The sequence below is a fragment of the Lolium perenne genome, chromosome 1 (assembly GCF_019359855.2).
Source record: "Lolium perenne isolate Kyuss_39 chromosome 1, Kyuss_2.0, whole genome shotgun sequence".
Taxonomy (NCBI): domain Eukaryota; kingdom Viridiplantae; phylum Streptophyta; class Magnoliopsida; order Poales; family Poaceae; genus Lolium; species Lolium perenne.
The window spans coordinates 51,076,163-51,091,264 of NC_067244.2; the positions used below are offsets into that span (position 1 = coordinate 51,076,163).

The 15,102-nt window shown below is 42.5% G+C and overlaps 2 protein-coding genes across 9 annotated transcripts; one reads left to right on the forward strand and one right to left on the reverse strand.

Moving 5' to 3' along the window:
* Positions 1-2,815: 2,815 nt before the first annotated feature.
* LOC127291809 (probable flavin-containing monooxygenase 1) lies at positions 2,816-5,123 on the reverse strand. The gene is made up of 5 exons (XM_051321138.2): positions 4,565-5,123; positions 4,160-4,397; positions 3,838-4,013; positions 3,389-3,741; positions 2,816-3,309 (listed from the first exon to the last, which is right to left on the reverse strand). The coding sequence occupies exons 1-5, from the start codon at positions 5,000-5,002 to the stop codon at positions 2,958-2,960; spliced, it is 1,557 nt and encodes a 518-aa protein (XP_051177098.1). The 5' UTR covers positions 5,003-5,123; the 3' UTR covers positions 2,816-2,957.
* A 2,517-nt stretch (positions 5,124-7,640) lies between these two features.
* LOC127291819 (uncharacterized) lies at positions 7,641-14,077 on the forward strand. 8 transcript variants are annotated; one of them, XM_071827010.1, is made up of 7 exons: positions 7,641-8,597; positions 11,453-11,528; positions 11,624-11,737; positions 11,822-12,002; positions 12,668-12,727; positions 12,819-13,349; positions 13,542-14,077. In XM_071827010.1, the coding sequence occupies exons 1-4, from the start codon at positions 8,514-8,516 to the stop codon at positions 11,884-11,886; spliced, it is 339 nt and encodes a 112-aa protein (XP_071683111.1). In that variant the 5' UTR covers positions 7,641-8,513; the 3' UTR covers positions 11,887-12,002; positions 12,668-12,727; positions 12,819-13,349; positions 13,542-14,077. The 8 variants fall into 8 exon arrangements, 2 of the variants coding, with proteins under 2 accessions (XP_071683111.1, XP_071683110.1); XR_007844767.2 differs by lacking the exon at positions 7,641-8,597 and adding an exon at positions 8,616-10,296; XR_007844754.2 differs by lacking the exon at positions 7,641-8,597 and having other exon boundaries at positions 8,617-11,528; positions 12,819-13,026; positions 13,101-13,349.
* The last annotated feature ends 1,025 nt before the right edge of the window (positions 14,078-15,102 follow it).

Here is a 15,102-nt window from a genome sequence, read left to right on the forward strand (position 1 = left end):
GTAGAGAAGGTGGAGGCCGAGCGGCCGTGGAGGCCTCGATGCTGCATGCGGAGAAGGAGGGGGTTGAGCCGTCCGTGGAGGAGCCGGAGGTGGAGGATCTGAATAAGGCCGACGCGGAGGCGGTGGTGGCGGTGGCAGATCTGGAGAAGGGCATTGCGGATGTGGCTGGGGAGGATCTGGAGAAGGGCGAGGCGGAAGCGATGGTTGCTGAGGATGGCAGGGTGGGAGTAGCGGCGCCGGTGCTGGTGGATCTCGCTAAGACGGAGGAAGATACTGTCGACCAGAAGGCCGAGGCGGAGTTCGTGGTTACTAAGGAAGGCGACGCGGTCAGTGCGGTGCCGGTGGTTGCTGATATTGGCAAGGGGAAAGAAGAGGAGGTTGTGCCGGAGGCCGAGGTGGAGGATGGATACACGGCTTGGGTAATTTTTTATCCCCTTTTGAATTTGTTTGCTTCTCTACGTAGGGTTTGATGATTATGTGGCCACTTCTTTTCACTAGCTGCATCTAGCGATTGAACAAATAGTTTTGCTTCCTTATGGAAGGACTGGGCCTCCCCTCCCTTTTACTAGGAGAATCAGCATATCACAGACAGCACCAAACCAAAGACATGCCATAGGTTACCTAGCATATCTGAAAATTCGAAGACATGTTTTATTATCTCCTTAGCACGGGTAACATTAAAAATATTTCAGAGTTATTATAACAAATTTTGGGATATGCATCTCTCTTTCCAAAGAAGCTTTCTGCAACTTATACATGATGAAACTTTATATCTAGGTTTAAGTTCCATTTAACTAAGAACATGTGTTTTAACTAGTGGACTTAGTATTTCTTTGCTCATATGTTTGTTAAACTAGCGTTTTATATCCAAATGTATAAATATAATTTTCACCCCAAATCAAATCCGATAAGCCGTTCCTAGTTCATATATCCAGGGGCGGAAATAACCTTGAACCTGACATTGTATTATAATTTTGCGAACTTATGCTACTGATAATAGATGGATTGTAATTTCTTTTCAGTATCAATGTCTCCTAGTATTTCTGTTTTCGTAGCCTTTGCTAGATTCTTTGCTAGAAAACAGAAATACTAGGAGACATCGATACTGAAAATAAGTTACAATCCATCTATTATCAATAGCCTAAGTTTGCAAAATTAGAATACAATGTTAGATTCAAGGTTATTTCCGCCACTGGATATATGAACTAGGAACGGCTTATCGGTTTTTTTTGCGATGAAAATTATATTTATACATTTGGATATAAGATACTAGTTTAACAAACATATGAGCAAAGAAACACTAAGTCCGCTAGTTAAAACACATATTCTTAGTTAAATGGAACTTAAACCTAGATATAAAGTTTCATCATGTATATGTTGCAGCAAGCTTCTTTGGAAAGAGAGATGTATATCCCAAAATTTGTTTTAATAACTCTGAAATATTTTTAGTGTTACCCATGCTAAGGAGATGATAAAACATGTCTTCGAATTTTTCAGATATGCTAGGTAACATATGGCATGTCTTCAGTTTGATGCTCTCTGTGATATTGATGATTCTCCTAGTAAAGGGGAGGGGAGGCCCAATCCTTCCATAAGGAAGCAAAACTACTTGTTCAATCGTGGATGCAGCTAGTGAAAAGAAGTGGCCACATAATCATCAAACCCTAGGCAGAGAAGGAAACAAATTCAAAAGGGGATACTTTTTTTACCCAAGCCGTGTATCCATCCTCCACCTCGGCCTCCGGCACAACCTCCTCTTCCTTCCCCTTGCTAAGATCAGCAACCATCGGCGCCACACCGAACGCGTCGCCTTCCTCAGCAACCACGAACTCCGCCTCGGCCTTCTGGTCGATAGTATCTTCCTCCGCCTTGGCGAGATCCGCCAGCACCGGCGCCGCCACTCCCGCCCCGCCATCCTCAGCAACCACTGCTTCCGCCCCGCCCTTCTCATGATCCTCCCCAGCCACATCCGCAACGCCCTTCTCCAGATCTGCCATCGCCTCCACGTCGGCCTTCTTCAGATCCTCCACCTCCGGCTCCTCCACGGACGGCTCAACCCCCTCCTTCTTCTCCGCATGCAACACTGAGGCCTCCACGGCCGCCTCAGCCTCCGCCTTCTCCGCATGTAGCACCATCGATGCAGCCAATGCTGCCTTCCTACCCGCCTTCTCCATCACCGGCAATCGATGTGGTCCAAGGGGGCTGCTAGGGTTTTCTGGCTCTCTCTCCTCTGTTCTTTGCCGAATTGGGGGGAAATGGAAGGGATGGGGAAGGCGATGCGGCCGAGCCAACTTTCTATACACGGAGGGGACACATCACTTTACATGTGCGCACCTGTACGATGCCACACCAGACCGTACAAACCGTATAATACACCGTACGAGATTTCTACAGGGGCCACCGTACCCGCACTGAACCGGTATCACGCGGACCGTCCATGTGTTTTAACAACCAGAATTCTCCACGTCTCTTATGCCAATGGTTCCATCAGATTGGTCGAGATGGAAACCTGGGAATAAGAAGGCAGCACGACTATAAGAGTAAAAGGAGGCGTGTCCCGCCTGATGACGTTGCTATCCCAGATATGCAGTTTGATTTAGAATTGGAGTTGGACGACGACGACATCAACAAGGAGGAAGAGGAGGACACACAGGTCATCTTCGGCTGGAGGGCTGTTGCATGGGCTAGGGAGGGCTCCCAAGAAGGCTTGGATCAAGGACTGCGAAGCCAATCTTGATGACATTATTGCCATCGATGAGAACAGTACAAGGCATCATTCTGTGTGGAAATGGTAATTTTCTTTTGACAACGAACATAAAGTTAAATGAACTTCACATGGATAAGGCATACATATTGCACGAGTTGTAGCTCACAAGTTGCACCCAATGGTTTACCAAGAAACCATGCAAGAACCGAAACAAGCGGATACATGATGAGCATAAGCTAGGCAGATAGGTTTATTTAGGGTGGAGATTGGCATAATCACCGGGACCATAAACCTCGAACAACTCTGCGAAGAAGCCATTCTTCCTTCTTGGGTTGCATCCCATGTCCTTGCATAGTTGATCGTTGTACCAGATGTTAAGGACGCTAATGCATGACCTTCGGAAGTAACCGCGAGAATAGCGCTTCATGTACTTTTCCCACTCCAGAACATCCATTTGCATTGCTTTAATACATGGTAATCTAAAGCCACCATCCATGAAATGTGTTATCCACTTGGCCCGAATTTCTGTTGTGTAAAGATTCGACAAGCTTTCTGAATAACCGAGGACCGCGAGCTGCGGGATCCTAGGGTGTATGACCTCCCTGCAAAAACAGAGAAATTTACAAACCAGCAGAATATGTAGTGCACAATATATATAGAAATTTAGTCCAGTAAACCAACCTATAGAGAGGTAAGGTTGTGGATGTTGACCCAACTGCAATACTCCGAAAGTATTCTGATTTGAACATATTATTGATCTTCTCATCACCCCTGTATCCAGTTCCATAGATCACTATGTCGCTTCTTATTGGTGAAGATTCACCTTCAAGAAGCACACCTTCCTTGCAAAAGGTAAAGGTCTTGGATAGCTTCAGAACAATGCTACCTTCATCCAGTCTCTTGTAGTGATCCTTGGGCGCAATGGCAACCAAGCATGCCACCAGTGCCTCAAAAATGCTATGGTCAGGCACCATGCCATACTTCTTCAATGGAATGGAGAAGTAGCTCTCAGCGAATTTTGTAAATATCCACCTCTATTCATCATAATAAACAAGACAACATTTCTGGATTTAGTTGAAACACAAGCGAACAACTTAAGTTTGAGAGAGTAGCATGTTTCGTTGCACTACCAACGGGCTTAAGGTGGTTGCCAAGAGGCTCAGGAGGAAGCCTTCACCGGGCTTGTGAATAAGGAACTCAGCAAAACGATTTAGATACAACTTTGATATGTGGATACCCCAAGCGTAGTAGTGTGGTATGTTCCAATGCTTTGTTCGGACTATCATCGTACATGGTTGCTCAGTACCTACAATACCAATAATTAGAGTTGCCTATTTTTCACCTTGAGAATGAAAGAAATATATGCAGTGCAGATAATCGTACGTTGTGAAGATGAAAAAGAAACAAGTGTACAATTGGTTAACATAAATGAGAAGGCTTGCATATTCATACCATTCACATCTGCACATTCGGCAGCAATTTCAAGTGCTGATTTTAGGTATCCAACTACGGTAACACGTTTGCCCTCCATCATCTTAATAGCTTTCTCGCTGTCCATGTTGGAGTAGTCCATAGAGTGCATCACCTGGCCATCAAATGCTTCCGGACCTTTTCCTGGGGGGAAAGTTGGTATGTTTGGCACACCACTGAACCTCCCAATACAAAGAACCACGAAATCTACAATATGTGTCTGAGGAGGAAAATAGAAAGACGGACAGGAAAATAACGATCAGTAGGAACCAGCACTTGGATGGTAAAATTTTCAATTCTAAAACCCAAGAATCTTACTCAGAGAAATAATTTGTAAGTACAAATCTGTGTATATCGTACTATACCATTAGTGAGCCGAATTCTCACCTGGACGTCTCCATCAGCGTTGGCCACCTCGAGTCGCCACTCGCCATCGCCAGAGCCGAAGGCCCCGCCGGTCCCGCCCCACTCCTCCCACGCCGCCACCGTCTCCTCGTCGACGCCAACGTACTCCATCCCGAGCACCCGGTGACCGAACCTGATGCAGTCGAGCACGCCGAAATGGCGCGCGTAGGCGCCGAGGTAGTCCATGACCTGGCGGTGGTCCGGGAACTCCGCCGCGGAGTCGGGCCACGGGAAGTCGGAGTACTGGTACAGGGGCCGCGGCGTCTGCAGCTTGGTACACGCCGGCGTGTGCGCCCACACGCCGCCCAGGACGGTGTCGGCCTCGAAGACGACCGGCCGGCACCCGCGCTCAAGAAGATGCTTGCACGCCGCCAGGCCGCTCAAGCCGGCGCCGACGACGGCCACTCTCTTCTTCTCCATCGGTCGATCCCCGGTAGATCTGTGTCTTGTGGTGGTTTACTGGGGGTGGCGTACAAGCAAGATGGAACGTCCCAATGGTCACTGCGGGTGCGGCGTGCGTTCTGAGCTTTTTGGCAGGGGAGGAGGTGTCGTCAAGCATTTATAGGTGGCCAGAGACAGAGCATGCCTTCGCATAGGTCAATACATGTCATACGCATTCCGACCGCGCCCGCGGTTACGCGCCGCCCCGCGCGAACCAATTCCGATATCTCGCGCATTTTTTTTTATTGGGTCAGGTTAGACTAGTCACAATGGATATCATATAGCAGTATCATGGAGTACATTTTTATATTTATTGATATGTAGTATCTTAATGCAAATATATATATAAAATTTATTTAACATTATTTTCTCTAGATCTACGTGCTATTATACGGTATCTAGTATCTATGATACTAGTACTATGATCTCTCTCATCATTAATTACAGTGACACATAATCTTTTATGATTTAGGGTGATATCGCTCATTTATTTTAATACTCCATCTGTTTCTTTCTATAGTGCCTATATATTTTTAGCATTTGTTTCAGAATATAGAGTTGTAGCTTGGCTTTTTTTCAATTACCCCCCTCCCACACAATATGCGTGAGAAAAAATCCATACACAATTAAAAAATAATAATTGAGATTCCTAATGTATGGCCCAACGATTTCTTAAAATTAGGCAGTAATGTTTTAATTTTTTTAATTGAACTTGGCTGCACATATATGGAGAATCAATGAGAGAGATTTGTGGGATTTGCTATGGTAAGTTAGGAAGATATGAATTTCCCAAATTTTACGTTGATCTCAAATCGTTTAGTTAAGGGGTCTTCTGTAAAAATACTCTTGCGCTAATTTCCGTGCCAAAAAACTATAGACACTATAGAATGGAACAGAGGGAGTATATCTCGCGCATTTAGGGCATGTACAATGGTTGATAGGGGCATGTACAATGTTTGGGAAGGCACGTCTTCTCTTAGCAGTCCATGTCATCTAGAGATAATGATAAATATAATCGGTACAGTGCATTATCTCTTATTATCATTCATTGCAATAAATGATACTCCCTCTGTTCCATTCTACAATGCCTATAGTTTTTTTACACGGAAATTAGCGTAAGAGTACTTTTTACAAAAGACCCCCTAGCCGAATGATTTAAGATCAACGTAAAATTTGGGAAATTCATATTCCTAACTGACCATAGCAAATCCCACAAATCTCTCTGGTTGATTCTCCATATATGTGCAGCCAAGTTCAATTAAGGAAAGTAAAACATTGCCGCTTAATTTTAAAAAACCGTTGGGCCATGCATTAGGAATCTCAATTAATTGTTTTTAATTTTGTATGGATTTTTTCTCACGCATATTGTGTGAGAGCTGAACGGGGGAGGGGGTAATTGAAAATGATCCAAGCTACAACCTTATATTCTGAAACAAATATCAAAAATCTATAAACACTATAGAAAGAAACAGAGGGAGTAATTAATTATTTTTTGTAGGAAATTATGTGACTAAGGGAAGACAAGTCGGACAATATGGAAAATAGCCTTCTCTTATTTCATAAGAGATCATCACTTAGCTAAGGCCAACACGTACGATGGGGTGATGTCAGCCTTCCCTTACGCTTGCCACGTTAGATTTTTGCTTAGTTGGAGGAGAGAGAATGAAGGAAGAGAATGTTTTTTTTCTCTTAGCTAATAGATGATCTCTAATAAAATGAGAGAAGCCTATTTTCCCCATTGTACGACTTGTCTTTCCTTAGTCACATAATTTCCTACTAAAAATAATTAATTATCATTTACTGCAAGGGATAACAATAAGAGATAATGCATTGTACCGATTATATTTATCATCTTCTCTAGATGATATAGACTGCTAAGAGAAGACGTGCCTTCCCTACCATTGTACATGCCCTAAGACTCGTCTTATCTTAACCCGCTATGTAGTTTAGATATGACAATACAATATAATGTGCAATGCGTTATTCTTTAGTCTTATCATAAATACGTGGTGAGAGAGATTAGGCTAAGATATCATCTCTTAATTAAGATAAGATAAACCCTTTTTCAACTTTCTCTTTCCTCCATCTCAGCATTTATCCTACGTGGCACCGATAAGATATCAACATTGTACATGCTCTTAGTTCGCTGGACCGATATTATTTCTTTTTAGTCGTATTAGACTAGTCACAATGGATAGTATCATATCTTTTTGATCGCGTTAGATTAGTCACAATGAAATAGTATCATATCTTTTTGGTCGTGCTAGACTAGTCACAATGGATTGTAGATAAAGAAATGATCTTGGTTCAGCGAATTAAATGGGCGAGATATACTAAAATAAATCCGCGCTACAATGCATGATATCATGTACTACTATCATAATTTTCTTATATTTATTAATTTGTAGTATCTCAATCAAATATGTGTGTAAGATTTATTTAACATTTATTTCTCTAGATCTACGTGCTATGATAGAATAACTACTATACTAAACGTGAACCAACTCGATTTTTCTCATAATTTTGAATTTTTTTTAGATTAACTGTGAGCTAACACGTACTTAACTAGGTGATTGATTCCCACAATGTTTTTTTGTGTGTGCAGTTTTGGTGCTGCCTTGCATTTTAGGGTAACATGCTTTTCTTCATGATACTTAAGTGGTGGTGGTTGTTTTGGTGCATTGCTGTGTGAGCATAGCTGCAAGTTGGATAGAGCGGTGGATTTGCACAACCTGTCGGCCCACGTGTGTTCGCTTTGATGATCTTTTGTTCTGTCTTGCTACGTGGCCTCTCTGTGGACAAATCCCGTGCCCATATCCCCGTATCTTCTCGATTCCCTTCTCTATCTCTCTCCGTTCATCACCACCGCCCCAGATTCCGCCTACCGAAGCTGCTCTTGGTCATCCCCACACTTCCACCCTTCTCCCCCGCGTCGACTTCCCTTCCAGCCCTTCTCCCCCAGTCCCTCCCCTCCCTGCAGCCGCCGGTGTCCGCTGCTGCCGGGAAAAAAGCCTGCCCGGATACGGCAGCGGCGAGACCTTTCCCGAGGTGCTGCCCTCGAGTGAGGCGACTGGGAGCAGCGGCCGGCGGTGACGCCGCGGCCGTCGAGCCCACGCCGGCGAGCCTTTTCCTTGCGTTCATGTTGCGTGGCCGTGCTATATGTGGCGACCAAGCTCCGTAAGCGAGCGTGCGTCTCTGCTGATTTCTCACACCAAAAGGGGAGGACGATCGACCGACCAACCGGCTGGTCCGCCGCACGTGAGGAAAGAACACGCGGCTCGCTCGAGGCCACACAGACGGTGCCGACCGGCATGCGTGCTTGCTACCCGCCCCCGCGTCTCGCTCGCCTGCAGCCCTACCGTCATGTCGTTCATGGCTGGGGCGACGCGGCCGTTGGCGAGGTGGTGGTGAGCACCATCCGGGAGCGACCCAATATCTTATCCTCACGGGCGCCGCTCCTCCTGATGGTCTCTTCTGGGCAACCTCTGATATGGTGGCGCGAGACGTGGAGGAGCCCAAATTTGTTGGAGCACGTCGAGGCGCAAGGCGTGGTGGAGTCCCTACCTCTCCCCAGGTTTCCTCCCCTGCCCCAAACCCCCAATTTGATATTCGATTTGGGGATTTCAGGCCTTTTAATTTGAGCTCCACAACATATCTACTTTAATGCTTCCGTCGGTTCTCTGTTGTCGTGCATCCAGTATTTGAATCCTTTGGTTTCCTCTTCTCAAATGACCTGCTCGCCGCTTCTCCACCGTCGGGATGCCCAACAACGCCGTCCTTGCCTCCGCCTGCGTCTCCACCTAGGGCCGCCGCCGTGGCCGCCCTTTTCTTCAAAAGGGCCTACTGCCCTGCTGCCGCATTGACGAGCCTGGTCTTCGCTTCTCCGTTTCCAGTCGAATTTCTCATATATTCAATCTCCAGATTGCTAGGCCGAGATTGCAGCTGGTATGCAACGGCAAGAGGAATCCAGTGTCCTGACTCCAGAATCGTCATCGTATTCAACATTCTCCTGCAGTTCAGTCGTATATAGAGAAAAGTACAGTAATATTGTTTCATGTATGCTGCACATTAGCGCTTGGATTAAAGACCGCTCACGCTTAGAGCATTTTATTTGCATATGGGGTTGGAGTTCAGCTCCCCGTTTGTGGTTTACCGGGGAATTTGTGGTTTCGCTCCGATTGCATCATCTCCGGTGGTGGTGTAACTAATGTGGTTGCTTCGTGATGATCTCGCCAGCTACCGTCTTTACCCGGGCTGTGACTGTCGATTTCTCGAGGAGTTACGCCAGGTTAGCCACGATGAATACCAGCGACTCCCGCACCGGCCGATGATGTGCTCAACATGGTGTCACTCCAAACTTAGGGTATCGGGTCGCGGCAAGGAGCCCCGCGGCGGTGACATCAAGGACACTCTGAGTCAATTCGTCAATTCGTCAGACACTTACACAACGTCAGGTACCATCTCCAGCGTGCCATGGGATTGAGCACGAGCCGTGCAGACTAGGACAAGAGCGGTGGCGTCCACACCATGGCCTTGATGATCTTGACGCTGTTGTATCATGGAGCTCTAGCTTGGTGCCTCAGATACGACTCTCCGCCCTCTCCTCCCTCTCTTATTGCACAACTCCTATGTACAGTCGTTCTATTGAATTAGTTGTTTTAGTATTGTGTAGAGAGTAAAGATGGCCGGGTCGTAGGCTGGCATGGTGTTGATGTAGTAGATAATCATGCTCTTATTGGCATCATTAGGCCACCCAATGTTCATACGAACTGAAGTTCAGACAATTCTTAGTGTTCTCTCCTGTACAACTCAAGACCCATAGAATAAAAAAATAAGATCTTAGCTTTGTTCAGTCTGCTCCAAATTTACCTATCCAAAGAATCTCAATATTCGTATCAAGAAGAATTAAAAATGTTTTCGAAACCAGATGCAACCCTAAATTTGTACACTAACCATGGAACTATCATCCAATATTTAGCTAGGTACTATGGGTAAGTGTTTTACCTAATAGTTTGTTGAATAGTCTAGATGATGAGACAATTCTGTAGATAAGACTGTTTTTTCTGATATTTGTATTCAATTTATATGCAACTGAAGAGTTTAAACTTCGAAAAGAAACTGAGATATTGTAGTATATAAGATAATTCTGTTTCTGTTCTGTCATTTTGAGACTTAGATCATAAGCGTGCATATTTTGCCCCTGTGCATTTCAGAGTGTCACGCAGAACCTCTCATTGGGAACTGATTTCAGCTGACACCACAAAGGAATTCAGGTGTTGGTTTTATTGCTAGATATGCCACGAAGACAATGCTAAGTATTTTGTATTCGTTATCTCATATAAAATAGTTAGGCATTTGGAATGTATTACTCTACATTGAATCCAGGTGTGTTGATATACAATGCCATTCATGGAGTAAGCATTGCATATACTTGCTTTGTCTTAATTAATCGAAACTTCCTATGTTTGCCTACAATGCATTTACTTTCTTAGTGCTACAAAAATGCATCAACCAGAACGGTAGATTTCCTATGTGCCACTATAAACAGGTTACCAACTGAAAGTTTTTATTTAACATTCCAGCATAATCTTGGTCAGCTCTGATTATGAAAGTTTCTGGCCTTTATGGTACTTGTCTCTATTGCAGCTGCACTACACATTAATTGAGAAATATATTTCTTCCCTGCAATTGAGTTTTTCTTTATTCATGTAAGGAAAAAATTAACGACATGTCCAAATGTTCTTTTCCTGAACTGAAGTATTTAGTAATCTCAAGAAACAACCAGCAATAAAAGTAATATCAAACTGGCAAAGCATGGGCGCATGTTTTTCTTTGCCTCTATAGAAAACCTCTTCTACCACATGTCATAGCTCTAGAAAATATATTTTCATGTCAGGAGATGCCATGCCTGTAGGTCGAGCTGGGCCAAGCACCAGAGCTAGAACTGCTAATGAATTGTTCCTGTGGCAAGACCATATTCTTATTCTTAAATCTGTCACTAGAACTGCTAATTAGCATATATTTTAATTACATTACAAATTGCGACAACGGAGTGAATTAATCATCTATATAGAGGACCTTTCAATTAAGTGATGGGATCACCAAAAGTCATAGCAGTACATATCGCTGCAAAAAGGCATTAGTCATCCCTATTAAGAGATGCAATCACCAAAATTCCTATGCAATATATTTTTCTACCTCTGAGTTTTGCAGCAAGAAATTATTCAAAAGGAAAATATTTGATTTTTTTTACCTTATTCCTTTTCAAAGAACTGGTAAAAATCCTCCCTATGCGAAATCAATATTATGGCAGATGAGGGATCAGGGAAATCATTCGAGCTAACAAACCTGTGGATCATCTCAAATAATTGTTCTGGGTATATAGTTCAGTTCCATGTAAATATTAACCTCAATATTTTTCCAATGCAGATATTTCTCATACATGTACATGTGCCTGAGGATTTGAGACCCCAACAGAAGATTGCCAATATCTACTTCAATGCTGGTATGCAACATGATCTGTGAGTAGAGCTTAGTAGGCAGCCTTTTAATATACCTTTTTAAATATAGATTTTGGTAACAACGTATTTTGTAATGCAGCTCTGGCCGACGACTGGCACGGGCTCGAGAGATACGACCTGGTGCCCTACCACGCCGCGCACGCGCAGAAACAGTGGCGGCTTCGAGCAGCAGCCGGAAAGAGTGTTGAGGAATGTAAATACAAGTAGTGCCCTTTCAGCATCTGTTAAAATGGTGGAAAGGGGTGCTCACTAGATGATCTAATCTTTTGTAATGCAGCTCTAGCCAACAAGCAATCCAGGAGGATATATGAACTATCATCCACACAATCTGGATCGACATAGTAGGAAGATGAATCGGTGCCTCGAGAGCTACCTTAAGATGCAGGATGTGCACACGGTCATCTTCTTTCTTTTTTGCCCAACCCCAAGCATTACTTAAGAGTTTCTTCTGTTACAAGGTATGTTAGATCTTCATTTATATTTCAGAATTTCTTGGGCGATATAGTTGATGGCTAAAATATGCACAGTTGGTCCGCTATACTCATATAGTTCAATGGAAGCTAAATGGGTAAAGGAGTGTTATGTTGTGTGTCAGTGGGCTGACGGTTGCGACTTCAACAGAATTATTATTGCTACCACTTACTTTGGCCATCATTTTAAGTAGCTCTAATCGGAGATTATCTGATCTTTGGATTCATGTGTAGTAATACAAAATATTTCAATGCAAGAAAATATGACCAATCTACCATCAGTGATTAGTCTCAATAACAGTACACCTAATTAAAATGCTGACAAATGGAATGAGGCCTAAGTATTATTTGAAGGCGACGTTGACATATTGAGTAAACGATTCAGTGTTTAGATTCTAATCTTATAGGTCTTCTTGAGTAATTAAGTTGCCACAAAGAGTCACAATTTACTCAACATACTCTGCTACAAGATTTACATGATGTATTGGAAGGTGTGTTCCTTCTGAACTAATTTCTATTTTGGTTAATATGATACATGACACTTACATAATTAGGACATGTGCATCTGGGGATAGCTGATTTATTTTCATGTAAGATATTTAATAGTTCATGTTTTATTAATTAATGTCCGTTTCCTTTGCTTTGTTTTGCAGTGTTTGTTTTCCACCATAATTATGTGAGTTGATTGGTCGGCATTATACGAATTGGTTCATGTATATACTCATCATTTTGTTCTTATATATTCCACGTACATGCTATATCTGTTTCGTTCATTAATTTAATTCCTCATTCTTTTGTTTCCAGGGTTTGCCCTCTTTGGAAAACACAAAGCTTGCTCCTCATTATACTACTGTATGCCTTGCCATGTGTTGAAATTTCTCGGTACACTATGGTTTAGGATAACTTTCTGCTTATATTCTGATGCTTTACCTACAGCCAACTGTTTCTACTCGAAGTCCTTTGTGGTTGATGAGATTCTAGATGATGTGCTTTCTGATTAGGTGTTACTGAGGTGAGTTTGTATGAATTTTTTAATGCAGCTTTTTTTCAGTCCAAGAAGCATTAAAATATTGCTTCCGTCCCAAGGGAACATGATGAAAGGATGTGCGCCAACTAATCATATAGATCAATTCAAGGCACGGCTAAAAGAAGGTTCAGCTTACACCTTAGAACATTCATCGTTGCTGATGTGCGGAATAAATACAGAGTAGCGGATCATCCTTACAGAATCAAAATTACTCAGTGCTCAAAAGTTCAGGAAATCATTCCACAACATGTTAACCTTCCTCTATTTTCATATAATGCAACACGTGCAGTCGACAATAGTCCTGTCAGGTATTCACTTCACTGCACATGTGATCGAGTGCTTATATTATTTATGCTACTCAGTTATCTATTATTGTTTCTTCTTATTTTTCTACTCTGTATTTATTTCTCCTCTGTTAGGTATTCACTTCAGTGCGCATGGTAGATTAAATTACACACTACCATTGCGGTACACTAATCTTACTCTGTTCTTTCCCCCAGCAAGCAGTAAGATACCATCTGCATCATCAGACCAACCTGTTCCAACTACTCGAGACAGAGATGAAGCACTGTCGATGTTGTTTTTCGTTGTTATTTTCTTTCAGATTTCTACTAGAAGCATTAACTTCCCTGCTCATTCTTCCGTTGGAGTTCCTCACAGCAATAGGCTTAGAATAGCAGATACTGAAGTGCACATACTGCTGGTCATCCTCGGTGAGCTCTGTTACAATTCATTTCTTAGAGTTTGGTGTTTGCTGAACATATGCGGTGCTTGGTGAGGTGTAGGTGTGTTGGTTCGCATGTGTTCTTTTCTTTTTTCCTCTTGTACATTCTGCATATGTATCATGGTTTTTTGTTGCTCTGTTTTCTAGGATCAATTCTCTACTCAAGACGAAGAAGTTTCCACTTACTCCTTTAATGTGCACAGCTGTTCTTTTAGTTTTTTAGTTTTTATTTTTTTTCCGTGCAACTGTTACTTATTAATTTTCTCATGCCGCTAAATTTGAAATGACTGGTTCCGAAGTGCAAGCACTATCCGTGGTTTCAGCTGAAGTATATTGTAACTACATGTTTTATGTTTGTAAATGTTGAAGTGTTGAAATTCATTATTCCAGTTTGGGCACGACACTTTGTTTCAGTTAAGTAGTGTTTGTTACTGAATTTATTGTCAATTCAGTGAGCTAGGCGGATTACAAGCCAGTTTCAGAACATTGAAATTACTTTGTCCTGCCGGCTTTACTTCTTTGGATTCCTTACTTTTTTGTTTCCTAGAATACTATGGTATAAGTTAATATGCACACACGATAATTTAGTAATAAATAACTGCATATTAAGCTAGGAAAAAAACTCAGGTAAATTTATAGAATTGTCAGGCATTATTCGAGTCAAATACAGACTTCGTTGACTTGCTTGAAACCCTTCAATACCTGCGTTTGCCTTTGGATAGTGATTTTTTTCTTCTGGACTCAGGAAGTATGAAGGGGAGAAATACTATTATGTATTTGCAAAGGGAAGCAATGAATCTGCACAATACATTCTTTTTCTCATCAATTTTGTATTTTACATAAATATGATGCTTTGTTTCATGTTCCCTTGCACGTTGGACATAAAGTAACGAAGATGTTAAATAACTTTATAGTTCATTAAAATAAAAAAAAATTGCCAATTCAATTGTGCTGGCTTCCATATGATATCATGTTACTCTGCTATCACATCACAGTCGTAATTTAACATGATGAAAAAATGTTACTCATTCTTCAGCTTCTGGCTGGGCGCGGCGTGCCGCCGCGCCTATCCTTGCTAGTATCTACCTATGATACTACTATGATCTCTCTCATTATTAATTGTAGTGACACATAATACTTTTACATGCATGAAAAATTCATGATACTACTCAATCCTAAGTATTTAATCCCGTCAGGTAATCTCACGCATTTGTTGCACACATATAATTTCACCAGGTCAATTCCCATTTCGTTTTTGTCGCTTTTTTATTTTCTATTTTTAACATTTAATTATGGGTTTGTTTACATCAGTAAAGCTGGCGCATTTAATTCGCTGG

What these genes read in the sequence shown, in the direction of transcription:
- LOC127291809 (XM_051321138.2), bottom strand. Translation starts at nt 5,002, where the DNA reads ATGGAGAAGAAGAGAGTGGCCGTCGTCGGCGCCGGCTTGAGCGGCCTG. An exon ending in CGAATGTGCAGATGTGAATG is followed by an intron (nt 4,014 to 4,159) that starts GTATGAATATGC and finishes TTGGTATTGTAG; the next exon opens with GTACTGAGCAACCATGTACG. An exon ending in CAACCACCTTAAGCCCGTTG is followed by an intron (nt 3,742 to 3,837) that starts GTAGTGCAACGA and finishes TATGATGAATAG; the next exon opens with AGGTGGATATTTACAAAATT.
- LOC127291819 (XM_071827009.1), top strand. Translation starts at nt 11,330, where the DNA reads ATGGCAGATGAGGGATCAGGGAAATCATTCGAGCTAACAAACCTGTGG. An exon ending in CAATATCTACTTCAATGCTG is followed by an intron (nt 11,529 to 11,623) that starts GTATGCAACATG and finishes TTTGTAATGCAG; the next exon opens with CTCTGGCCGACGACTGGCAC. An exon ending in CGGAAAGAGTGTTGAGGAAT is followed by an intron (nt 11,738 to 11,821) that starts GTAAATACAAGT and finishes TTTGTAATGCAG; the next exon opens with CTCTAGCCAACAAGCAATCC.